The sequence below is a fragment of the Hyperolius riggenbachi genome, chromosome 2 (assembly GCF_040937935.1).
Source record: "Hyperolius riggenbachi isolate aHypRig1 chromosome 2, aHypRig1.pri, whole genome shotgun sequence".
In the NCBI taxonomy this organism is placed as follows: domain Eukaryota; kingdom Metazoa; phylum Chordata; class Amphibia; order Anura; family Hyperoliidae; genus Hyperolius; species Hyperolius riggenbachi.
Window position 1 is genome coordinate 145103865 of NC_090647.1, and position 27418 is coordinate 145131282.

The 27418-nt window shown below is 44.3% G+C and overlaps 2 protein-coding genes across 4 annotated transcripts in view; both read left to right on the top strand.

Annotated features, from left to right (window-relative positions):
- NABP2 (nucleic acid binding protein 2) overlaps positions 1 to 988 on the top strand; it is a 59707-nt gene extending 58719 nt beyond the window's left edge. For all 3 annotated transcript variants that reach the window (XM_068267637.1, XM_068267638.1, XM_068267636.1), the window contains one exon: positions 646 to 988. In XM_068267637.1, coding sequence (XP_068123738.1) covers positions 646 to 824 — 179 coding nt within the window. In that variant the 3' untranslated portion in view covers positions 825 to 988. The remainder of the gene's footprint in view (positions 1 to 645) is intronic.
- A 21295-nt stretch (positions 989 to 22283) lies between these two features.
- SLC39A5 (solute carrier family 39 member 5) overlaps positions 22284 to 27418 on the top strand; it is a 43708-nt gene continuing 38573 nt past the window's right edge. Inside the window, exon 1 of the mRNA XM_068265181.1 lies at positions 22284 to 22503. The gene's annotated coding sequence lies outside the window, so the exon portion shown is untranslated. The remainder of the gene's footprint in view (positions 22504 to 27418) is intronic.

Here is a 27418-nt window from a genome sequence, read left to right on the forward strand (position 1 = left end):
ACTGATTTTACATCATTAGAATGGCCCACCGAACAACCTGTCTTGAATCAATGAGCGATCCGGAAGCCCGGGAGTATCCAACCAGTCTGCCCAGATTAAATCAAATTTTTGAGGAGACCCTCTGTGAACATATATTAATTTTTCCATTTTGAGATACTCATTTACCTGTTTCACCCAGCTATCTGGCGATGGGGGATTGGAGTCCTTCCATTGTTTTAAAATTAGTAATTTGGCCTGAAATAGAAGTCTGAGAACCATCACCTGAGTATGTTCTGATATTGAAAGACCTGTTAATAGGCCTAAAATACAATATTGCACCGTTCTAGGGACTTTTTGTTTTATGACAGTGTCAATGGTATCTAATACCGTACTCCAATATCTATGCAGCTTTGGACAATGCCAGAGCATATGTAATAAATCTCCATGATCTCTTCAACCCATTTACTGTAACATTTGAGGGGGAATTTCTCTAAAAACAAACCCAGCAGAAGAGCATAACAAGAAGAGATAAATCCAGTTCTTGCATTGGATTGATTTATCAAATTAAAGGCCCTTGTACTTTGAATAATGTGCAAACGTGGAACTGCCAGACATGAGAACATTGGTAATGCTAAAACACTCTTTTTTTTTTTTACCTCCTTTCAGCCTCTGACTTGCCTAATGGTAATGGAAGCAACAACCAAGGCAATACTGTACACCCACCACCAGCAACTGCTCATCCTTCAAGTGGACGGATCACTCGTAGCCAACCCAACCACTCACTTCCTGGAGCACCAAACTCTATCAGCAATGGCAAAGAAACACGACGGACTGGAAAGAGATAGCAGCTTTCATCTTCATGACCAAAGCTTTATTCTTGTCTTCTTGCCCTTGCACAGTCTCCTAGCGTGTGTCCAGAGATCTACAGGATCATGTATCTTACTCATCTTTGGTCACAATAAGACAATATCTTGATTTCTGCGCCATTTAGCAAATCTGAAACTTTCAAGCGAGCCATATTTTATTTTTATTTTATTATTTTCTTTATGAAGTGATATCACTTATGCCCTAGTTTATTATAAAACGGTGTCAAGAATTTGCAGCTGAAAGGTAGAATATGATTCGGTATATAGTAACATTTTTATTTTTGTATTCCAGCACTAACAAAAGTCAGTCTGCATCTGTAGGAGCAGTGACCCCAAGGAAGCAGCCATGTTTTAATATTTGCCCTATTCTAGTATAGCATTTAAAATAGACATAGCTAGACTGCAACACTGATTTTTCAGTGTTTGTAGATGTTGAAGAGCTGGATGGGCAGGTTTTTCTTCAGCTCTCAGGGACTGCATGAGTGACATCTCTGTACTCTAGTACCCCAGTCTGCACACCTAAAGTGGTGGGGAGAATTATGCTCTATCTTTTTGGATTTCCAATTTGTCTTTTGTCCTGAGGACTGTAACAGGAGGATAAATAATGCCCCTGTTGTAGAAGTGTCTAGAAACGGAACTGTAAAATATTGTGGAAAACCACTGGAGTCCTCAGCAGAAATAAGAAAGCAACTGTTGACCTAGTCTATCACAGCTAGACTGTAAAGCTGTGACATTTAGATTAGAAGGCAAGAAGCTTTGGTTGCATGTCGCCTGACTGCAATAGATGCATTCTCAGCAGGTGGTAGAACGCTCTCCTCTGCTGGTTGTTGTGTTTATTGAATCCTGTTAAGTAATATTGTGGTGTACACAGGTATTCCTAAGCACGAGTAAGTGACTCACACAACTTCTGCACTGTACATTAGCCATACATTATTACAGCAAGTGTCACTTCAAGCAAGAATAACCCCCACCACCAGGGAGCAGCATTAGTATTTTTGGAAGTTGGGTATCTGCTTTCCTTCCTACAGGTGATGATTGTTGGCATGTCTAGAGGTATCAAAACCTTATCTAGTTTAGTTTTCTACATTGTGAAGAATTTGGGAAATGTAAAGGTGGCCATACACTGGTAAAAAAAAATCAACTAATTTTTGGCTGAAATAAGTAGTTTCAGGAGTGTCACTAGTGGCATTTAATACGGGAAACTTAGTCAACAAAGCTTACTCACTTGTCTGTATCACAGTTCCCTTGTCTCCTCCCTGCGGGCTGTTCCTTCCTGTCTCTATATACACAATTCCCAAACCACTTGGTGATGTAACAAATGGTAGAGGCCTCTAGTGGTCACGTAAGGTACATGTCACGGTGCTCATAGTACTACTGCATGGTAGGGGAACTGAGGGACCTGACAAGCAGTGCACACAAGTTTTCAGTAGATTTCATGTTGAAATCTATTGAAAATCGGTGTGTAGCTTATGGAGGGGTTGGATCAGATGGATCTCTCTTTAATCAGATGATGAGAGGGATCTATCTGATAGCCCCATCAACTAGTATATGGTTACCATTACTCTTGCCTCGTATCCTGCTGACATACACTGGCAATTGCTTTCTAACAGAAAATGCCAACTGGCAGTGTTTAGTTATCTCTAATGAATTGATCAGTTCCAAAAATTGCATCAATTTAGGTACAGTAGAATCTCATTATAGTAAACTCTGATGTAGTAAACTCAAGATCCCAGCCATGTGCCTGTTAGAATATACAAAGTATGACTAATTCTAATATAGTTAACTACTTGGCCAGGTCCTTTGAGGTTCACTATAAAGGGATTCCACTGTAATGTACACTGTTTTCTGTAAATAGAGCCCTGTTCTCCAACACATCTTGAAAGATCTGAAATATTGTGGCAATTTTCAGAAGTCCTAACTAGATGCAGATGGAAATGAAATTACAAATTGGTGTGTAGCATTATTATGTTATTAATATTCTGTAGTATGGCAATTGTATATAATTTTTTTTTTAATTCATAAAAGTTAGTTTAATGTGGTTCAGTGAGCTCTAAGGCCAGTAGCCTGGAGAGAAAACTCTTTTCCATTCAGCATGACTCAAGTGTGAGGAGCTTCAGGAAGTACACAGGTACCCATGAAAACCGCTTATTATTTGTTCCTCTTTCACATTTATTTTACTTGGCTGTAATCCTAATATAGACATCATGCTTATGATAAGAAGTCAACATTTAAAAGTGCTGAACACCACAATCTCTAAAGCTACATACTCATCTCGCGACACAGGTAGATGGAACCAGCAATTGTCTCCCTGACGACGAGCGATCCCCGATCCATCTTCCGGCCAGCGGGTATGTGCGAAGTCAAGTGACGTTACACGACAGGTGCAAACAAGACTTCAGGCGATTGTTGTCACAAGGCTTGTGTGATTGTGCGCCTGTAGCCAAGCTGTGAGATCGTGGAAATCACCGCTCATTGCTCAAAAAGTTGCCAGTCAGGAAAATAGTTGGAACAATCGTGAGGTGGGTACGGGCCTTAAAGAGAACCAGAGACGAAGCACCCTCATGTATTTTATTACATTTATCAGTGGGAACATGACAGTAAACACCTACCCTGCTTTTAGTTTCATTCTTATCTGCTTAATTAGTCTATTAGCAGCTGTGATAAGAATCCCCGACTGGCTCAGTCTAGGTTTGACCTGGAATCATTATAGCTGAGTCACTCTTCTGTGGAGTCTTTTCAAGCCCAAGCCTGCCACCTCCTGGCTCAGATTTCCTGCTTTGCATACTGAGAGCTGTGATGACATGGGAGGGGCTGCTCCTGCTGAGAGATAATCTCTTAAACAGACAAGTGTGGCTGCAATATGATTTGTGTGCACTCTGTCTGCATAGATAATGATGATGACTGCAGTTTCATTCCTATGAGAGACAATTCCTACAGGCAGCTGCACATCATACCAAAATGAAAGCACACAGATGAAAGGCTGCAGCAGCCTTTCTCATATAGCATAGATAGCAGCCTAGTCTCATATAGCCTAGACAGCACATCCAGAACAACTCATAACCCGGAAGGGAAGGGATATGAGCCGGCGGCCATATTTGATTTTTCCTGGAGCAATAATGGATAAAAAACACTAAAAAAGGCACACCAGAGCGGCGAAATTATCAGGTAGAGCATTTATTCTTTACAAGCTATCGACTGATATGTTTATTTTGTGTGAAACGTTAATCTCTGGTTCCCTTTAAGGAAGCCATGTATCTCGTGCAATATTCTAAAAGCATTTTCTCTCCATACCTTATCAAAATCTTTTTAAATAATAAAACCAGAATCTTTCCCAACCATTGCCTGGCACCCCTATCCCTATGGCAAAATCCTTCACACCCAACCATCTTACCCTGGGAAGTTACTCACATCTTAGGCCTCTTTTCCACGGACCGTTGATTGGCAGTGAAATGCCTCTCAAACTCACAACTGCTTGCTGCTGCCTGGTAACTGCTTACTGCTGTCTGGTAGCTGCTTGCTGAGCACACAGCTCAAGAGTCTGTGGAAAAGAGGCCTTACAGAGCAGACAGCTATAGGGTCACAAGGTTTCAAATTGGCAGGTGTGAGGCCTCTTTTCCACGGGCAGTTGATGGGCAGTGAAATGCCTCTCAAACTCTCACAAGTGCTTGCTGCCTGGCAACTGCTTGCTGAGCACACAGTTCAAATGCCTATGGAAAAGAGGCCTAATGCTGGGAATACACAGTGCGTTTTGCCGCTCAATTCTGCCGCCCGATTGATTCCCCACTCGACCCCATGGACGATTCTCTTATCTTCTGCTCGTTTTCTTTATCTTTTTCCATTGTCCCCCATGCGGTATCAATCGCGGAATCGTGCGGGTGATCAGACATGTCGGAAATTATCAATCCAGCTATCTAAATGGCTCAATCGAGCGGTACAAACGTACCATGTATTCCCAGCATAAGGCCTGTTTTCCACGGACTGTTGATAGGCAGTGAAATGCCTTTCAAGCTCTCTCACAACTGCTCATTGCTGCCTGGTAACTGCTGAGCACACAGCTCATCAGTCCGTGGAAAAGAGGCCTTTGAGTGTCCTTTACTGAAAAGCCTCAATTTTCTTTCCAGACGTATACACCTGATTATTGCTTAGAGCACGGGGTCTCTGGACTGAGCTCAAAAAAGTTTTAGGCCTCTTTTCCACGGACTGTTGAGCTGTGTGCTCAGTAATCAGTTAACGGGCAGCAGTGAGCGGTTGAGAGGCATTTCACTGCCTATAAACAGTCCATGGAAAAGAGGCCTTATACAGCTCTTTGCGCCTGTTTCAGGGCTCATTTCCACGGGCAGTTGAACTGTGTGCTCAGCAGGCAGTTGTGAGAGTTTGAGAGGCTTTTCACCGCCTATTAACTGCTTGTGGAAAAGGGGCCCAAAGGATTAGGGATAGTCCAAGAGCTGCAAATAATTCTAAGTTTATGGAAATGTATGCAGCTTGAAAGAAGACCAATCAAATGCTGCCACTGTGACATTTGGGGCCTTTTTCCATGAGCATTTGAAAACACTGTTAACTGCTCACTGCTGCCTGGTAAATGCTTGCTGAGCACACAGCTCAACTGCCCATGGATAAGGGCCGTTAGTTCATTTTCAAGCTGCATAAATTTGCAAGTTTGAATTATTTGCATCTCATTGACCATCCCTAATCTCATTGGTCATCCTTACTACAGTATAGATCAGGCATGGGCAAACTTGGCCCTCCAGCTGTAAATGAACTACAAGTCCCACAATGCATTGCAGGATTGAACAAACGTTATATCCGCGCAAAGGAATGTTAAAATGTCCTTTCTAGGCTTCAAACAAGTTCCATAAAGCTGCCAAGTTAAAAGTCCTCAGATAGACTCCATAAAATTCCACACGAATAAAACTTTAGCGCTATACAGTACTTCTTTCCTCCACCAACACCCTTCAAAAGTGCAGGCTTACCAGCTCTTAGTGAGACCCAGATTATAAGGTCTAAAGCGTATGTGAATATGTATCACCACGATCACCATCTCTTGTCTTTATCTTCTATGCTTTCTGTCCAGCCTCCTTCCTCAGCATTTAGACATTCCCAGCATGTGCATAACAGACAAATAAAAATCTAAGTGTACTCCGTTTAAAAAGGATAACAACTTTTATTCACTAGAATGGTATATACAGGATACTCAATCTCTGTAAATGGACAATTGTGTGTAAAAAAAAATTAACAAATTGTCATTTACAGAGATATTTCTCCCACCCAGCATGGGTATGTGTAAAAATACACCCCAAAACACATTATACTACTTCTCCCGAGTACGGCGATACCACATGTGTGGCACTTTTTTGCACCCTAACTGCACTAAGGGGCCCAAAGTCCAATGAGTACCTTTAGGATTTCACAGGTCATTTTTGTTTCAAGACTACTCCTCACGGTTTAGGGCCCCTAAAATGCCAGGGCAGTATAGGAACCCCACAAATGACCCCATTTTAGAAAGAAGACACCCCAAGGTATTCCGTTAGGAGTATGGTGAGTTCATAGAAGTTTTTATTTTTTTGTCACAAGTTAGCGGAAATTGATTTTAATTGTTTTTTTCACAAAGTGTCATTTTCCGCTAACTTGTGACAAAAAATAAAATCTTCTATGAACTCACCATACTCCGTACGGAATACCTTTGGGTGTCTTCTTTCTAGAATGGGGTCATTTGTGGGGTTCCTATACTGCCCTGGCATTTTAGGGGCCCTAAACCGTGAGGAGTAGTCTTGAAACCAAATGTCGCAAAATGACCTGCGAAATCCTAAAGGTACTCATTGGACTTTGGGCCCCTTAGCGTACTTGGGGTGTAAAAAAAAGTGCCACACATGTGGTACCGCCGTACTCAGGAGAAGTAGTATAATGCGTTTTGGGGTGTATTTTTACACATACCCATGCTAAGTGGGAGAAATATCTCTGTAAATGACAATTGTTTGATTTTTTTACACACAATTGTCCATTTACATAGAAATTTCTCCCACCCAGCATGGGTATGTGTAAAAATACACCCCAAAACACATTATACTACTTTTCCTGAGTACGGCGGTACCACATGTGTGACACTTTTTTGCAGCCTAGGTGCGCTAAGGGGCCCAACGTCCTATTCACAGGTCATTTTGAGGCATTTGTTTTCTAGACTACTCCTCGCGGTTTAGGGCCCCTAAAATGCAAGGGCAGTATAGGAACCCCACAAGTGACCCCATTTTAGAAAGAAGACACCCCAAGGTATTCCGTTAGGTGTATGGCGAGTTCATAGAAGATTTTATTTTTTGTCACAAGTTAGTGAAAAATGACACTTTGTGAAAAAAAACCAATAAAAATCAACTTTTGACAAAAAATAAAATCTTCTATGAACTCGTCATACACCTAACAGAATACCTTGGGGTGTCTTTTTTTCTAAAATGGGGTCACTTGTGGGGTTCCTATACCGCCCTGGCATTTTACAGGCCCAAAACCGTGAGTAGTCTGGAAACCAAATGTCTCAAAATGACTGTTCAGGGGTATAAGCATCTGCAAATTTTGATGACAGGTGGTCTATGAGGGGGCGAATTTTGTGGAACCGGTCATAAGCAGGGTGGCCTTTTAGATGACAGGTTGTATTGGGCCTGATCTGATGGATAGGAGTGCTAGGGGGGTGACAGGAGGTGATTGATGGGTGTCTCAGGGGGTGGTTAGAGGGGAAAATAGATGCAATCAATGCACTGGGGAGGTGATCGGAAGGGGGTCTGAGGGGGATCTGAGGGTTTGGCCGAGTGATCAGGAGCCCACACGGGGCAAATTGGGGCCTGATCTGATGGGTAGGTGTGCTAGGGGGTGACAGGAGGTGATTGATGGGTGTCTCAAGGTGTGATTAGAGGGGGGAATAGATGCAAGCAATGCACTGGCGAGGTGATCAGGGCTGGGGTCTGAGGGCATTCTGAGGGTGTGGGCGGGTGATTGAGTGCCCTAGGGGCAGATAGGGGTCTAATCTGATAGGTAGCAGTGACAGGGGGTGATTGATGGGTAATTAGTGGGTGTTTAGGGTAGAGAACAGATGTAAACACTGCACTTGGGAGGTGATCGGACGTCGGATCTGTGGGCGATCTATTGGTGTGGGTGGGTGATCAGATTGCCCGCAAGGGGCAGGTTAGGGGCTTATTGATGGGTGGCAGTGACAGCGGGTGATTGATGGGCGGCAGTGACAGGGGGTGATTGATGGGTGGCAGTGACAGGGGGTGATTGATGGGTGATTGATAGGTGATTGACAGGTAATCAGTGGGTTATTACAGGGGAGAACAGATGTAAATATTGCACTGGCGAATTGATAAGGGGGGGTCTGAGGGCAATCTGAGCGTGTGGGCGGGCGATTGGGTGCCCGCAAGGGGCAGATTAGGGTCTGATCTGATGGGTAACAGTGACAGGTGGTGATAGGGGGTGATTGATGGGTAATTAGTGGGTGTTTAGAGGAGAGAATAGATGGAAACACTGCGCTTGGGTGGTGATCTGATGTCGGATCTGCGGGCGATCTATTGGTGTGGGTGGGTGATCAGTTTGCCCGCAAGGGGCAGGTTAGGGGCTGATTGTTGGGTGGCAGTGACAGGGGGTGATTGATGGGTGATAGGTGATTGGCAGGTGATTGACAGGTGATCAGTGGGTTATTACAGGGAAGGCCAGATGTAATTAATGCACTGGCGAATTTATAAAGGGGGGGGGGGGGGTCTGAGGGCAATCTGAGCGTGTGGGCGGGTGATTGGGTGCCCGAAAGGGGCAGATTAGGGTCTGATCTGATAGGTAACAGTGACGGTTGGTGATAGGGGGTGATTGATGGGTAATTAGTGGGTGTTTAGAGAAGATAACAGATGTAAACAATACATTTGGGAGGTAATCTGACGGCGGGTTTGCGGGCGATCTAATGGTGTGGGTGGGTGATCAGATTGCCCGCAAGGGGCAGGTTAGGGGCTGATTGATGGGTGGCAGTGACAGGGGGTGACAGGTGGTGATTGATGGGTGATAGGTGATTGGCAGGTGATTGACAGGTGATCAGTGGGTTATTACAGGGAAGAACAGATGTAATTAATGCACTGGTGAATTGATAAGGGGGGGTCAGAGGGCAATCTGAGCGTGTGGGCGGGTGATTGGGTGCCCGCAAGGGGCAGATTAGGGTCTGATCTGATAGGTAAAAGTGACAGGTGGTGATAGGGGGTGATTGATGGGTAATTAGTGGGTGTTTAGAGGAGAGAATAGATGTAAACAATGGATTTTGGAGGTGATCTGATGTCGGATCTGCGGGCGATCTATTGGTGTGGGGGGGGTGATCAGATTGCCCGCAAGGGGCAGGTTAGGGGCTGATTGATGGGTGGCAGTGACAGGGGGTGATTGACGGGTGATTGACAGGTGATGGACAGGTGATTGACAGGTGATCAGGGGGGATAGATGCATACAGTACATGGGGGGGGGGGGTCTGGGGAGAATCTGAGGGGTGGGGGGTGATCAGGAGGGAGCGGGGGGCAGGGGGGGGATACAAAAAAAAAATAGCGTTGACAGATAGTGACAGGGAGTGATTGATGGGTGATTAGGGGGGTGATAGGGTGCAAACAGGGGTCTGGGGGGTGGGCAGGGGGGGGTCTGATGGGTGCTGTGGGCGATCAGGGGGCAGGGGGGGGGGGAAATCAGTGTGCTTGGTGCAGACTAGGGTGGCTGCAGCCTGCCCTGGTGGTCCCTCGGACATTGGGACCACCAGGGCAGGAGGCAGCTTGTATAATACACTTTGTAAACATTACAAAGTGTATTATACACTTTGTATGCGGCGATCGTCGGGTTAACATCCCGCCGGCGCTTCCGTATGGCCGGCGGGATGTTGCGGCGGGTGAGCGGCGCCAGGCGGAGGCGGAGGATCGCGTCACTGATGACGCGATCGCTCCGCCCATGCCCCTACAAGGACCGCCGCCAATTGTCAATACGGCGGTCCTTGCGGGGTGCACTTCCCGGCCGCCAATTGTACATACGGCGGTCGGGAAGTGGTTAATGTACATCTGAACAAGCACTGCAGAAAATATTATTATTTGATTCATGTACAAAACTGTCAATAGGAAAAGTCAAATTGTGTTTCCTTCTTGGCCATCCTTGTCTCTTTCACACGTGCCCAGTTTCTGGTATTTTAACAGCATTTTTTTTTTTAACTGGTAAAACACCCTTTTTAATTCAGCAACAACAAAAATCTGAGAGCCGGATTACTGCTCTTCCTGCTGCTGCTAAACTCCCTGGCGGCGTTGACAACTATTCCCCCCCTGTGAGTTGTTGCAACTCGGAGGGAGATGTAATTCGGGGTCTGGCAACCGCCAAAGCTTCGCATTACCCATGCTCGCCGCGCGTTTTACCTTGCTGCTATGGGGCACCTGGTTTGGCACCCGGCAATGAGTGCTGTGCTCCAAAACCACCTGTTTTGAAATCTAAAGCCCCCTCTACACCATGCAAATTCGAATTGGATTGATTAAACCTGACAAGTTCGATCGGTAGTGTGGTCGATTTTGCATAGTTAGCCATGTAAAATCGACCACACTACCGATCAAATCCCGATCGGGCATGTCTGATTTAATTGATCCAATCGAATTTGATCGATTGCACGCAGAATTGCATGGTGTAGAGGGGGCTTAAGAAAGATCACCGTTTTCAGATGTGTTTGATCTGTTAGGCCTCAGATGTAGCTTTAGCATCATTAATTATTTGTTTTTATTTAGTGTTTTTTTTTTTTTTTCCTTGTATGTATTCACTTACTGCTGAATATCCTTAAATTCGTTTTTAGTTGAAAAAAAAATTTTTTTTTACAGTCAGTGCAATGTCAGTATGGCATTGTGATCTTGGAAAAGTATATATACTTTATAAAATGCCAATAGGTTAGAAATTAAGTCTACCATAGCTGCCCTCTAGTGGAAGACTGATGTACTGTACAGTTCAATACTGTATGTTTTTTTTTTTTATTATTATTTATTTATTTTTTTGGGCAACATTGATGTGAAAACAGACACCTCTCACATCATCACATCATGCAAAATACTAAAGTTATTAAACTTTTCTACTTTTTTTTTTCTATTACTTTGTTCATCATGTGGCCTGTATACTTCAGTACTGTATGATTTGGAGTTCTCTTTGCCATTAAACAGATTTTATGACATTTTAAACAGTGTGACAAATGAATGGATTATTAAACATATCAGTTGGCACAGTGATCTGGGCTCTGAAGCTTTGAGAACTCTGATAAGAGATGGTCTCCTGGCTAGTTTTGTGTCTGGAAAGCACTGCCTGTGGTGACACGTGCTCTTTCCTCTCACCTGTTCTATCTGCTTAGTATTTATCATCTCAGATTCCAGGATCATGGGGAGCACTCAACTGTTCTAGTACCACCTAGGCCAGCAAATGCAACTGGCACTTCCCTCTCCATAGGTAAGTATGTGACTTTTTTTTAATCTGCTATAGATTTGCTTTAAAGGAATACTGTAGGGGGTTGGTGGAAAATGAGTTGAACTTACCTGGGGCTTCTAATGGTCCCCCGCAGACATCCTGTGTGCTCGCAGCCACTCACCGATGTTCCGGCCCCGCCTCCAGCTCACTTCTGGAAATTCAGACTTTAAAGTCTTAAAACCACTGCGCCTGCGTTGCCGTGTCCTCGCTCCTGCTGATGTCACCAGGAGTGGACTATGCAGGTCCAGTATGGTCTGTGCCTGCGCAGTACAGTTTTGTACTGCGCAGGCGCAGCAGTTTTCTGACTTTAAAGTCTGAAATTTCAGAAGTGACCCGGAGGCGGGGCCGGAGGATTGGAGTGTGGCTGTGCGGGCACAGGATGTCTGCGGGGGACCATTAGAAGCTCTGGGTAAACTCATTTTCCCCCAATTCTCTCTCCCCTCCCTCCCCTTTACAGTATTCCTTTAACTCATCATAATTGTAGCATGTGGGAGGAATCTAGAGTGCCCAGAGGTAACCAAAGCAAAAACAAAAAGTTTCTGTAGACAGTATCCTGATCAAGATTTGAACCTGGGACTCTAGTTCCGCTAGAGTTCCGGGAGGATGTGGACTTTTTTTCCTCTCTCTTGTTCAAAGCACTTTTACTTGACTAATAAATACATCATATACCTCAGATAACAAGATAGATCACTCAGCAGAGTGAGTGTGAGAAAAAGTATTCAAGATTTTGCAAAGTTATTGTGCACAGTGCTGACATAACAGGCAAGAAAACTGTACTGGTAGGCCATGCATGTCAAACTCTGGCCCGTGGGCCAAATCTGGCCATCAGAGCCATTAAATTTGGCCCTCAAGTGGTTTCCCCGCCTTGCATTATGTTTGGCCCACTCTAGACCACCAGGGAAGCTATATTGGAGGTGAAGCCCTAGAACACTTGGGAAACCATATTGGGGAGAGAAGGGGAAAGCAGTAAATATTAGGGGAAATGTATAGGGGAGCAAGGGGGCCACCGGGGAACTTTATAAGGGAGGAAGGTGATCAATAGACATTGAGGTTGGCCAGCGACTAGGTCCCAGTGTACAATTTCAGCCCACTTTGTATTTGAGTTTGACACCTTTTTGTAGGCAAAATGCCAAGCAGCAGTGATCACCCATGGAAAAGCGATGAGCATACTATCCGTGCAAACCCCACTCTTGATTCCTTTGTCTCGTTTCATCCTGGAAGCTACATGTAGCAACCAGGATTGGCTAACCACGGTGCGTGTGTATCCCCCTGCATGGATCAAAATGCAATACATTTGCCGAATGACGGGAACTTCTGCCAAATGATTCTCTGTTTGTAAAGAACCGTTAAGCAGCCAAACGTGAGGCCCATCTGAACCCGGCCCTAATGCTGGGAATACACAGTTTGTTTTTGCCGCTCAATTCTGCAGTTGATTCTCTTATCTTCCGCTCATTTTTATCTTTTTCCATTCACTTCTATCACGAATCAAGCAGCAAAACAATCGAACGGGAGATCGGACATGTCGGAAATTATCTATCGAGCCATCGAAATGGCTCAAGTACGAACCGTATATTCCCAGCATTAAATATCCCACAGTTTTATGTTCGGTTTAACCTACTGAGCGTTACGCCGCTCAGGAGGTTTTGTTTTTGCAAAATTAATAAAATTGTTCCAAATCGGTGTAAACCATGTAGCTAGCACTAGGCTAGCTAGTAGAGGTTTTGTGCACTCCCCGATCGCCGCCGCTCCCTTGTTTTATACATTACCCAGACTGGATCCAGCGATTGGCGCAGCTTCCCCATACAGCTCCGGTATTCACTATGGGAAGGCTTGCACATGACGTCGCCAACATCATGCCGTCATGCGCAAACCTGATCCTCCCCATAGAGATACCGGAGCTGTGCAGGGGGGGAGGGGGGGTAATGTATAGACTGGGGGATCGCAGGGGAGCGGCGGGTGCCTGACACCTTTGCTAGGAGGAGCTGGTGGGTACTATCAGTACAAAGGCCCTCACCAGAGGAGCTGGTGGGTACTATCGGTACAAAGGCCCTCACCAGAGGAGCTGGTGGGTATATTAATACAGAGGCCCTCACCAGAGGAGCTGGTGGGTATATCAGTACCGAGGCCCCACCAGAGGTCAGGGCTCTCTGGTGGGGAGGCAAGGTCGGTAACAGACAGGTAATCACAGTACAGAATCAGAAAGCAATAGGAAGGTGGTGATCCAGGCTGAGTCGGCCACCAGATCAGATGGGCAGAAGTACAGAGACAGTAAACGAGAGCGGTCAGAATCAAGCCAGAGTCATACACAGATATCAATGAAGAGCAATGCAAACAATAGTATTCCTATCTAGTGTGAAATCCCCGGTTTCCTTCCGGATCAAAGCACACCGGATCTATCTAAGGTCTGAACGCTAACACGTAGTATTCGCAACAGCAGACAGTTTGCGAGTGAAGCCGAGAGGCTTAAGAAGCAGAGGAGACCCAATTGGCACGCCCACTCTGAGCCAATGAGGAGCGGCGAGCGCCTCCTCCCCGCATAAAGGTCCCGTCTGTGTGTGCGCGCGCGACAAGGCAACCCTATGTGCAGCTGACAAACCCGTCCTCGGCGTGCTAGATGCTGGAGGCACGGGTGACGCTAGGCAGAGGAATGGAGGCAGCTGCGGAGGACGCCAGACTGCCTGCAGCTGCTTCCTCCATGTTTCTTACAATGAGCTTTTTTTTCCCTATCCCCTGCTCTCAGAAGACTAGTTCTCTGCCAGAAAAGTGTTTCATGGCTGTAATTCCTTATCGGTGAGGCACACTGTAGTCCCTGTCACTTGCATAGCTGATTATTAACTCTTCCAGGCAGAGAAAGAAGAAAAGTTTGGATGCTTGCCACTGTACATACACGTCTTTCTCATCATGTCGCATGGCATGTTCCCTTTAAGTGCTAGAATCACAAATTAAATAATTGGCTTAACTATGTTAGTTACAATTAAAATTTTAAATAAAAATGTCAAAATTGTTTTGAAGGCGTGTATCCATAATATAGCATGTCCCAAAGAGAGTCTTCCTGAAGGTTTGTGAAATGGTTAATAGCACTCTGCCCAGTCTACACAGGCCTGAGATACAAACAGTCTCCTGATGACAGAAATATTGTTGACAATTGGTTCCAGCTCTGCCCCCTGCAATTAGCTGTGTGACACTGTCATAATCCTTGAGGTAAGGAGTGTTCTTTTCATCCAGATGACAACCATATGTAAAAAGTAATCTATTTGTACTTGGAATTTTGCTTTACCTGCTAACCGATTCATACTTCCCAACTTTTTGATATAGAAAGAGGGACATCTTTAAGATGCCCCTACCACATCTCTATTCACACCACAGCACAACTGTAATCCCGCATACCACAAAAAAAATTAATTAGCAAAAGATGTAGTATTATCATTCAAACCACAACGGTCCTTTCTATAATTTTTAGTTTTCATTCATATTCATTATATTTCTCATGAAAATGAGAAATATATCAATTTAAAGCAAAAGATGTTTTATAATTCAAACCACTTTTTTAGCATCTTTAGTTTTCTTTCATGTAAACCATACATGTGAAACTCCGGCCCATACACCAAATTTGGCCCTCGGAGTCCTCAAATTTGGTCCACCAGTGGTTTTCCCACTGTGCATAGTGTTTGGCCTACTGTAGACTACCAGGCTACATAGCGGGAAACAATAGCAGGGAATGGTATAGAGGAGGGTAAGGAGGGGGCTCAATAGACACCAAGGAGATATTTAGTGTTGTGAGGGGGACCACTAGACACCAGGAAACTGTTTAGGAGTGGTAGGGAGACCACTCGACACCAGGAAACTTTAAAGGGAAAGGAGGGGTGATCACCAAAAGCCAGGGAACGTTATAGAGGAGGGAGGGGGCACTAGACACCAAAGGACTGTATAGGGGAGGGAGGACCACTAGACAACTGTATAGGGGAGAGAAGAGGCATTAGATACCAAGAAAATGTATAGGGGGTGTAGGCCATTATACACCAGGGAACTGTATAGGGGATGGAGGGGATCCATTAGACATGAGGAAACTTTATGGGGGGGAGAGGTGGCCACTAGACATTGAGATCAGTCCTGTGACTTGGTTCCAGTGTTCAACTTCGGTCCACTTTGTATTTGAGTTTGACACCCCTGATGTAAAAATTTGAAAACAAAATGTGTATCAATTTGAGTAAGGGCCTGTTTCCACAACACGCAGATTGGATGCACAAAAACGGACTCCAGTGAATGCCTATGGGCCTGTTTCCACAAAACGCATTTTTTCTGATGTAGATTTTACCATAGGCATTCATTGGAGCCAGTTTTTCTGCATCAATTCTGCATCTAATCTGTGTGTAGTGGAAATAGGCCCTTAATTAGATACATCATTTTTCAGTAGAAAATACAAATACTTACATAGCTCTGCATATTGGGCCTGAAAGGAAGGTAAGAGAAGAGGGGGCAGATGGATTTGGCTCACAAGAAGGGTCTGTCCCTTTGAAAAAAGTGGACTATGCCGATTTTTATTGATGGCTTGTCTTATAAGGGCTGGTTCACATGGACGATTGGCGGCATTTACCGCGAAGCGTTCGGGACTCATCAGCTAAACGCTCCCATTCACTTGAATGGGAGCGTTTAGCATCGCACGGTTACAGTCGATTGTGCAAATGCGGCGTTCTGATGTTGATTTACCGTGTCGTTTCAGCCGGCCCTAGAAGCCCCATACTGCGTCCAGGGTCGCCACGCCACCACGCCCTTGTGGGGACGAAACACGCCGATTGCGTTGGGAAGCCGACGATCGCCGTACTGCCGCCCCCGAACAAGACGTCACAGGACGACGCGGCTTCCGGCTGCCCAACGCCACCTGCCATCCATGTGAACCAGCCCTAAATCTTTTGTGAAAGGATTATGTAAACAATTGTTCTATTTTATTTTTGTGTTACCATAAAAGAAATATTTAACCTAGGCGACTGTGGGTCTGTGAAAGACGTTTATTTACCGAGACTATCAGAGACCTTGAAGTCACCTGTTAAAAATTACACCGTTTTACGTCACCTACTTTTTCATATAAATGCATTATTCACGCCTCTGCTCAGTTTGAAATAACTATATAGTATTAAATTGAAGGTCCTGAGCCTGGCAGCAGAAGTCAGTGGTGATGTGAATTTTCCACTGTGGCTGCTTTCCTCCATAGTGTTGGCCAATACGAAAATGTTGGGACAATTCTAATAAGCACTCTTGCCCCATCTAGTATCAGTAGCCAGGGATAAGGCTGTGGCAGGCCTCATGGAGACATTTGACGGCCCCCCCTCAAGTGCCGCATAACGAGTAGAGTAGAGAAGTAACTCACCTCTCCAGGCTCCACAGATGATCCACCTTCCAGGCTTTCCTGTAGGATAGATGTAAAAACAACGCCAACAAATTTGGGCGCAGAATGAAGACGATAAATGGCTTACTGTGGTCCTGAACAAGTCCCGGCAGCGTTAATTACTACAGTATTAATGTAGCATAGCCTCATGGCTATATAATATACAAGCCAGGTGTTGTGTATGAATATGCATTCATTTTTATGTTATTTAAAGGGGTAGACATCCTGCTAATACTGAGTCTATATCAATCCTAATAGGGTGTTTTGACATATTTCTACCTCTTATCTCACATGTCAAGTAAACCACATAGGCAATACAGGCTGTACCTGAAGTTTTAATTATTTATTATAAGTTAAGTTTTTTATTTAGCTCTATAACTCTCTACAACAAGCATGTTTTAGATGCTACATAATACTCTGGGCCTCTCTGGCTGCCAACAACTGGGGGTTATCACCATTTTTTTTATTATAATGGTAAAAATTATCTCCATGTTTATAGGCTTCTCTAGAGAAAAAAAACAAGTTCTACTTTTTTTGTGATAGTGGTCCTATAAAGGATCCTAAAGTGCCTAAGGTACTTTTACACTATATCAGTTGCTGTCAGTTATAACTGAAAGGACAAATGATTTTCAAAGCAATGTAAAGGTTTCCCTTTGGCTCTGTATCCACATAATACACATTTTAACTGAAAGCTTTTTCACAATGCACTGCTATGGAAAGATAATGGAGGGCGGCCCAGGAGAGGGAGAGAGAGGTCGGGCTGCCCTCCCCGCGGCTCCGGCTCCCTCCTCCATTATGGGGGACAGCTACCTAATCTAACCTACCCTGGGGGGCACCTACCTAATCTAACCTACCCTGGGGGGCACCTACCTAATCTAACCTACACTGGGGGGCACCTACCTAATCTAACCTACACTGGGGGGCAGCTACCTAATCTAACCTATGCTGGGGGGCAGCTACCTATCTAACCTATACTGGGGGGCACCTACCTAATCTAACCTACCCTGGGGGGCACCTACCTAATCTAACCTATACTGGGAGGCAGCTACCTAATCTAACCTACCCTGGGGGGCACCTACCTAATCTAACCTACACTGGGGGGCAGCTACCTAATCTAACCTACGCTGGGGGGGCAGCTACCTATCTAACCTATACTGGGGGGCACCTACCTAATCTAACCTACCCTGGGGGGCAGCTACCTAATGTAACCTACCCTGGGGGGCAGCTACCTAATCTAACCTACACTGGGGGGCAGCTACCTAATCTAACCTATGCTGCGGGGCAGCTACCTATCTAACCTATACTGGGGGGCACCTACCTAATCTAACCTACACTGGGGGGCACCTACCTAATCTAACCTACCCTGGGGGGCACCTACCTAATCTAACCTATACTAGGAGCAGCTACCTAATCTAACCTACGCTGGGGGGCACCTACCTATCTAACCTACACTGGGGGGCACCTACCTAATCTAACCTACGCTGGGGGGCAGCTACCTAATCTAACCTACCCTGGGGGGCAACTACCTCATCTAACCTACGCTGGGGGGCACCTACCTAATCTAACCTACGCTGGGGGGAAGCTACCTATCTAACCTATACTGGGGGGCACCTACCTAATCTAACCTACGCTGGGGGGCACCTACCTAATCTAACCTACGCTGGGGGGCACCTACGTAATCTAACCTACCCTGTGGGGCACCTACCTAATCTAACCTACACTGGGGGGCAGCTACCTAATCTAACCTACGCTGGGGGGCAGCTACCTCTCTAACCTACACTGGGGGGCACCTACTTAATCTAACCTACGCTGGGGGGCAGCTACCTAATCTAACCTATACTGGTGGGCAGCTACCTAATCTAACCTATACTGGGGGGCAGCTACCTAATCTAACCTATACTGGGGGGCATCTACCTAATCTAACCTATACTGGGGGGCAGCTACCCATCTAACCTATACTGGGGGGCACCTACCTATCTAACCTATGCTGGGGGTAACTATTCTTGCTACCTATATTAGAGGCACCCACCTAGCTAACCTGTACTGGGGCACCTACCTATCTAACTTATACCGGGGGCGCCTGCCTATCTAACCTATACTGGGGGGAACTATACTGGAGGCACCTACCTGGTTAACCTATAGCGGGGGCAACTATACTGGCTCACCTATGCCTGGCTACCTATACTGGGGTACCTATTCTTGGCTACCTATACTGGGGGGACCTATACTAAGTGCAACTAGACCTGGCTAACCTATACTGCGGGCACCCATACCTTGCTTGGGGGGGGGGGCGCAATTTTTACACACTCGCCCTGGGTGCATTTTAGCCTAGAAACTGCACTGACTATTAACCATAGCCCCTGAACAAGCATTCAGCAGATCAGGTGTTTCAGTGGTTCAGACCTGACAAGACTAGCTGCATGCTTGTTTCTGGTTTTTATTCAGATACTACTGCAGAGAAATAGACCAGCAGGGCTGCCAGGCAACTGGTATTGATTAAAAGGAAATAAACATGACAGCCTCCATGTAGCTCTCTCTTCAGTTCCCCTTTCAGGAGTCCTTGGAAAGCTTTGGCAGCACTCTGATCCCTCTCAGCCAGCAATCCGCCTGAGCATTGTTTCCTCCACTTACCCCGCCCACTGCATGACGTCACTCCCACGCCGCTATTCCGCCAGACAACATGCCTCATACATGTGTACAAGGTTTAGGGGTGGTCAATGATGAGGCCAATAATTGCATCTTACAGGCTAGGAGCACACCAGGCAGTGTGGAAAACCTTTACTTTTCTGCATTGTGCAGGATTTAATTTTTCAGTGCATTTTTGTTTGCGATTGCATTTACGTTTTTGGTGCCTTTGAGCTTTGCTCAATATTTTCCCTTAGGGCCCATTTACACCAGTGCCAGATTCGGCACTAATCTGAAGCGTTTCCTCACAGACGAGAGGGACGGGGAAACTTCTATGTGTTCAATGCCTTTGCTATCCAGATCGCACTGCTATGCAAATGCATACTGTAGATTTTTGCAGCACACAGCCAAATCACTATAGCCGTGCATCTTCACAGCACAACGGGAGCCTCGGCCCTTCTCCACTGAGAGTGATTTGCTTCAATTCGCAAAACACTTGCGATTTTTAAATTGCTACAGTTGTTACTTTAAAGCAGGAGGATTAGCCATACTATGTCAGGGGAAAAAAACACCTATATGAGTAAATACCTGATCTATTTACATAACACGTATTATATTGTCCACGTTTTGATTTCAGTGAATTTTATATAGTAAATGAAGAGAATTCTGTTCCTGGTGGAAACTATACTGATGCCAATTCTTCCCTTAACTTTTTTTTTCTTTTCTCCTCCAATCACTGAGTCACCTCAGCCTTGCTTGTAAACACAAGTGAGCAGAGGATCATGTTTCAGCTAGGCAGGGAAAAAAAGGGAAGAGGAGGAATATATTATAGATAAAAAGAGCCCCCAGCATGCACCTGAATGGCAATGGCTATTAAAGGGCCAGTGCTCCTAAAAGTGGTCATTCTGAGCCAGTGCTCAGAATGAAATCTATTAAAAATCGATTTAAATGCATTATTGCACCATTAGATCCAATGCAACTCTATGGGCCATCTATCTGCTGCCAGCAGCAGATCGACCTAGATTTTCCATCCTGTTAGATAGATTAGCTCGATCAAAATCGATTGCAAATCGATCGTTTGGCTGATTTGAAAGAATAGATTTCTGATCGATCCATAGAACCGATCAATGGCTTAAATCGACCAGTGTATGGACCCCTTAAAGAGGAACTCCAGTGAAAATAATGTAATAAAAAAGTGCTTCATTTTTACAATAATTATGTACAAATGATTGTCAGTATTTGCCCATTGTAAAATATTTTAAATCTTGATTTACATTCTGACATTTATTACATGGTGACATTTTTACTGTTGGCAGGTGATGTAGCTGCTGCATGCTTTTTTGGCAGTTGGAAACCGCTGTAAACAGCTATTTCCCACAATGCAGCAAGGTTCACAGACAGGAAACTGCCAGGAGTACGTACTCACAGTTTCTTGTGGGAGGGTTTTCACCACAATATCAGTCATACAGCGCCCCCTGATGGTCTGTTTGTGAAAAGGAATATATTTCTCATGTAAAAGGGGGTATCAGCTAATGAATTAAAGTCAATTCTTGGTCGGAGTTTCTCTTTAAGGTATGTGATAACTCCAAGCCATAACAGCAGAAAATTTTTTGAAAGATTTCTCATGTAAAAGGGGGTATCAGCTAATGATTGAGAAAGTTCAATTCTTGGTCGGAGTTTCTCTTTAAGGTATGTGATAACTCCGAGCCATAACAGCAGAAAAAGTTTTGAAAATTTTGAATGTAGGATTAGCATCTTTATTACAAACCCAACGAAGGCTGCAAAGCCGAAAGCTTGCTTACTCTTATTCTTTTAAGTTAGCCAATAAATGGTATCATCCTGATTCAAAACATCTTGCTTTTACTAATGACTAACACAGTACAATACCCTACTGCTACATCTTTATCACTCAGACCAGTTGCTGCTGAAATTTGATTTTTTTATGGTGACAATCCCGCTTTAAATTCATGAAAAGTATTTTCCACTATCGCAATTCAATTTTCTGTAAATCACAATTGCTTTTTGGAGCGATTTTACCGGCGATTGTGTTTCATGGTTAAGAGAGAAATGCAAAATCGCAATCGCATATATAAAATTGATGAAAAATCACAATCGCTTGTGTTTGCCACGGGCGATTGCTAGTGGAAAAGAGCCCTACTTCCACTAGCATATTGCATTTTGCATAAGTTTTCCTGTATGCGGAATTCCATGTTTTTTCTGCAAATATTAATGCTACTTTTTGTATGTGGCTATCAATCATATGGGAAACAGATTCATGGTGCAGAAAGCTGCAGCATGCATTCCATATTTTTTTTCTGCATTGCACCGCATTTGTAAATTCGCATTCAATGGAAATGACTCCATTTGCATGCATTGGTTTGTTTCAATGCAAATAATCGCATTGTGATTTTGCACTTTGTAGAAACGGGTCCGTATTCAATGGAGTAAAATGTAGTATCATATTTATCATAAAAAAATGCATGTAAAAATGCATTTCTCTGCACCTCCATTAAAATACATTATGTGCGTTTGAGAAATATGCAGCAAGTTGTGCGTTTTGAAAAATGCATTGTAAAACGCACGTTTTTTCATGCGGTCCATAGACTGTCAATATGGGCACAAACGCTAGTGTATTTTGCAACACTCACGATTCTGCCTAGTGTGTTCCTAGCCTCATGTACATCTAATGCACATTGTATACAGTATGGATTGGAATTGGGACAATCAAAATTTACAAGAAATCAATTTGATTGGTTCCAATTCCAAGCTGACTACAATTTGCATGCAAGCTAGAATAAGTTGTATCTCACTGACCATCTCTAGTGACAAGAACCATTGAATGCCCTTTGTAAAGTAAACTACTGTAAGGTACTATGATGAAAATATTCCCTGGAGTTGATTATTAACCCTGAATTGCTTTGTAACACCTGTGAATTTCTTCCATGCAGCGGTGAGTGTGTGTGTCTCCTTGCAATCACTCCCAGTGTGGGGCAGCAGTGTCACATTACCCTATCACTTCCTGATGGGACCTGACCTTTTGGAACACAGGCAGCTTCCTCTTACCTGCATGTGGACGAGTAACAAGCAAAGCCTGGGCTGACGATCATCTATTTTACTGTAAGTGGAGGCAGCACACAGGGTGCTATGTGAAGGCGGGAAGAACAATTCAGAGAGGTAAACATTTGTGAATATAAGTTTGCATATTGTCTTAGTTTCCTTTTGAGGGGGAGTTTCCATTGTGCTTACAGGACTGCATGGTTCTTATTTGGAGAATCATAATAAGCTGGATTCCTCATGTGTTACTCTGATACTTTTTTCCTTAAAGATTTTCTTTCCTACAACCTGACATAAGTAAACCTCTCAAAATCCGATGCATAACATTATTTTCTAGTCTCTGGATTCACTGCAATTAATGCAGATCCATAACAAGTACACAATAGCAGAGGTCTCCAGTGCTGTGTACATTGTAACCGAGAAGTTTGGAGTTGTTGTACCCATTTCTATATGAATTGCCTTTGCCAGTCACTGTTAGCTCATGGTGAACCAGACTCCTAGGAGTCTATCACTAAATTATGCAAAACTTTCACTGTAGATTGTGGACGCACTGTTAACATATTACCTTTATTTGTGCCAAATCATTACCAGATTCTCCTGCAGACTAAAAACTTCCCATGGTATGAATATTTGTGCAGCCAGGCTGAATTGTAGACTTCTGTCGGCTGAATTTTGATACCATGCTGCTAGGTGGACGAGTACTGCTGCCACCCAGCATGGGAATTCCTGCATATGTATACAAGCTAATGTTGAGCATAGGGAGCCGAGCGCGATGTACTCAGCAGTCTTCACACAGATACCTCAGGGGAGAGTGACAGCACGTGGTGTGGTAGCAGTATATAGTGATTTACTATTACTGTCTTTTCTCAGCTCTTCACATTCTTAGCTACACAACTAGTAGCAGCTGGATTTCCTCTAGAAAAATGTCTCATTCTGGTTTAACCTGCTTTTTAAACGTTCTCCAGTGTGCTTTCTCAGGACAGTCATGCATCATCAGTTTTCCTTAATTTGATGTTCATCATCTTCTGTTAAAGTATTTAAAGGGGTTCTTTCGCGAAAAAAGTAGGCAGTTAAAAAATGTGACAGATGACAGATTTTGGGCCAGTCCATCTTTTTAAGGGGGATTCTCAGGGCTTTCTTTGTTTTCAACAGCATTTCTGCCAAAATAGCAAGATACCAGCCGGCCTCCCTAATCACTTGCACACTATTATGTCAGTTAAATTTTGCAACTGTTGTTCAGGAAATGCTGTTGAAAACAAAGAAAGCCCTGAGAATCCCCCTTAAAAAGATGGACTGGCCCAAAACCTGTCATCTGTCACATTTTTTAACTGCCTACTTTTTTCGCGAAGGAACCCCTTTAAGCCTTGTACACACATTGGTCAAAAGTCGTTTTAATCGTCTGAATGACAGATATCACTGTGTAGGGCGACAATTGTTATGAAAAATTTAGTCAAACGACAGCAAGCGACCATATATATTGCTGATCCAAGTCATGGATCAGTTCGGACAACTATTGGGATTATGTTGTCCAGTAGGCTGGTTTGTACAATGTTGTTCAAACAACAGTATTCTGGAGCATGCAGGCATATGTTGTGTGAAATGTCACTTCTGCTTGTGTGCACAGTATTCGGGCGATGTACTCATTTGGAATATCGGTGTGTGTGAACAACGTTCTTTATACTACTTGTCTTTCTTTTTGCCAGGTAATGTCGTTTGTGCACCAACTTTAATCTAGCGTGTGTATGGACCCTACACCTGGCTGCTAGAGATGTATTCTTGGGACGGGATAAAATTAGACCGCTTGTTGATGAGTAAATTAAACATTAACATTTCTTTGTACATAAGAGCCAGGCTTTTGCGCCCATCCCCCATCCAGGGCTATTAATCTGTGTTCCCATGGCCAAGTGTAGCGGTGGAAAAACAAACAACATTTGCCAGAGAAGCTTTCATGTAAATGGGGGTGGTTAATGGCAGCAATACATGGATCAGAAATACTTTCCTGTAGCAGCCCAGAGATTGTTGTGTGTTTCCACAAATCCTGCATACCCTGAAGCTACATACTCACCACCTGACAGGTCCAGCGAGGCCCGCTTGATACTAGTCATTAAGCGACGCCTCTTCGTGCTCGCGATGTCACGCAACTACACAATAGGCGTGTACGGCAAGTAAGTGATTGTGGTACTTTGCACAGAGTCGTTAGGGATCTTAACAATATGATCCGCTGTGTCCGTCGCTTAACGATGCACGATCCCTGCGGGAGGCAACATCGCTTAACATGCTTACGTTAAGCTGAATCCCTGGTTTGAATTTTAGCCAGAGCACTATCTGCACGGAGTTTGTATGTTCTCCCCGTGTCTCTTCGGGTTTCCTCCAAGCACTCCAGTTTCCTCCCACATCCCAAAAACATACAGATAAGTTAGTTGGCTTCCCCCTAAATTGGCCCTAGTCTGCGATACATATATACTTCATGAAACATACATAGACATGACTATGGTAGGGGGCAGTTAAGTGACAAGACAATATACTCTGTACAGCGCTGCGGAAGATGTCGGCGCTATAGAAATACATAATAATATGGCCATGCGATTAGAACACACGCGATTGCGTGCCATCTGCGTTGCCTTGTGTTGCGCTACTGATCCCACTCACTACAGTTAGTGTTGGGTTAGTGTCATGTTTTGCCAAAAATTGCATGCAGCAGTGTGATAGCGCATTCCACTGCTGCGCAACTCATACAATCTGAACATCAGACAGTGCAGTCTATACACTTCTGATGTTCTTGCATGACACACACACCATACATGATGCCGAAATGCACACAGAAACAGGTACAGTGTGAACAAGCCCTTACGTGTGAACCAAGCCTAGGCTGTGTTTCCACTTGAGCAGAGAACGGACATTTTTTTTTTGTCCGTTCTCAGTTCATTGCAAAACTGTCAGTGAGCGGCTCCTGTTTAATGTATAGGAGCCATTCACACTTGTCAGCTTGCAACGGATCCGTGAGATCCGTTGAAGTAAGTGGCCCGCACTTCTGTGCCATCCGCATAGCCTATGATTGTAAAGTATATGCGCCGGGCTCCAGCTGAGACCAAAGCGGACCACTGGATTGCACACTACACTGCCTGCTCCCTCTGGCCACACATGATCTGGCACAAGCCTTACACAACTGGAAGTAACCCAAATGAGTGGATGCAAAAAGTGGGCTTGGTTCCAACTTGAGTGAATACAAAACTGGAATGGTAAGCTCTGTCAATTTTGCATCCACTATGCACCGTACAAAGCGATCTCCTTCCCTCTGCCAATCACCGCCCCTCAGTCCCTGTACTCAGCCCGAAGGCCAGCAGAAGCATGGGGCTGTCCAGGCTGCTTTAGGCCTATTCTCCCGAGCAGCAGGGCGAATTTTCATTGGTCCACCATGAACCAATGAAAATTCTCATTGGTCTTTTGCATCCCAATGAAGATTCCCATGCTTTTGCTGGCAGCTGGGTAGTGTACTGATACAAAACTAACAGGACAGGACCGGAACAGAAATTAACAGATTTAGGAGGTTGTGTTCACACTTGTAGCAAGACCACGCGAAAGCATAGTGTAGTGTCCACAGTGGTCCGGCTGGAGCCTTGGGTAGATGCATTACATTCATAGGCTATATGGGGAAACATCCGCCTGACCAGGACAGAAGTCTGCCCCGCTTACTGCAACGTAGCTCACAGCCATAGAAAATGCATACAAAACTGATGCAAACGGACAAAACCTGGCAGGACGGGACTGGAATGGAACTGTACAGTTTTAATATGTAAGCCCAGCCTTACCGCTAACAGGAGTGAAATTTCACCGTTCATATTAGTGTGGAAAAAAAAAGTAAATTTTGTTCCAGCAGCAAATAAAATTTGTGGAAAATGAGACGGAACTATGCACTGCTCTAATCAGGTTAGGAGGGGTTAATTATTCAACGGCTCCAGAATCTTATTAGCTCCTGCTAAAGTCTGTTACAGCCCTTTCTAATTTAGTTTTGTGCCGATCCCACATTGGTGCATATAGACTTCTAAGATGTAATGCTAGGAACACACCATACAATTTTGTGTTAGATAGATGGTTCGATAGATAATTTCTGTAATGCCCGATCTTATTTTAGATCGTTTTTCTGGTCGATTTCTTATAGAAGTGAATGGCAATTGATAAGAAAAGATAAAAGAATCGAGCAAGAAATTGAACGGAAAAGCAATTGAAAATTGATTGAACGGAAAATTGACAGAAAAATCGCATGGTGTGTTCCTAGTATAAGTTTGGCCCTGAGCATTAGTCTTACTTGTGCCAAATGTTATAAGGTGCTCATACATTAAGCAATTAGTGGTAGATCAGTATGCGAGCAATATCTTCCTGAAAACAATTACCATGTTTGCTCTATATTTAATTGGTATATCAATCAAAATATAAATGGAAAATGTGTATCTTCTCTCCAGGGCCTTGACAAAGGGGGCCCTGAGTGGCCCCGAAACGTCTGTTGGTGATCCGTCAGATGGTGTATATGTTGTGATGGAACAATAAATTGATGCTTCCTGAGTTACAATGTGCAGACCTTCTTTAAGGATTTTGGATATTTCTGCAGTGGTCCAGCACCTGTCCTTTTGAGGTGTGGGATCTTGTAGATTGACTGTTTTGCTATGATATGGGGTGGTATGGTGATGTAGTGTAAAGCATTTTTTGCCCTGCAGTGCTGTGTTTCTGGTTTAAATCTGGGCCAGGGAACTATCTACATGGACTTTGTATGTTCTCTCCATGTTTGTGTGAGGTTCCTCCCATATTTCAAAAACATACCGATAAGTTAATTGGTCATACACTTATAGATTGCCACCTGATGTGGCAAAAGATCGAATCCTCTCTGAAAGGAATGGATTCCTGCCACATACTGCACATCGATTTTCAATAGATTCCAGCAGGGAATCTATCGAAAATTGATAGAACTGCAGCGTTGCACTGTTCGATGTAGTGCAACACTATGGGCTATGGATCTATGGTGGCTGGATAGTGTTATGGT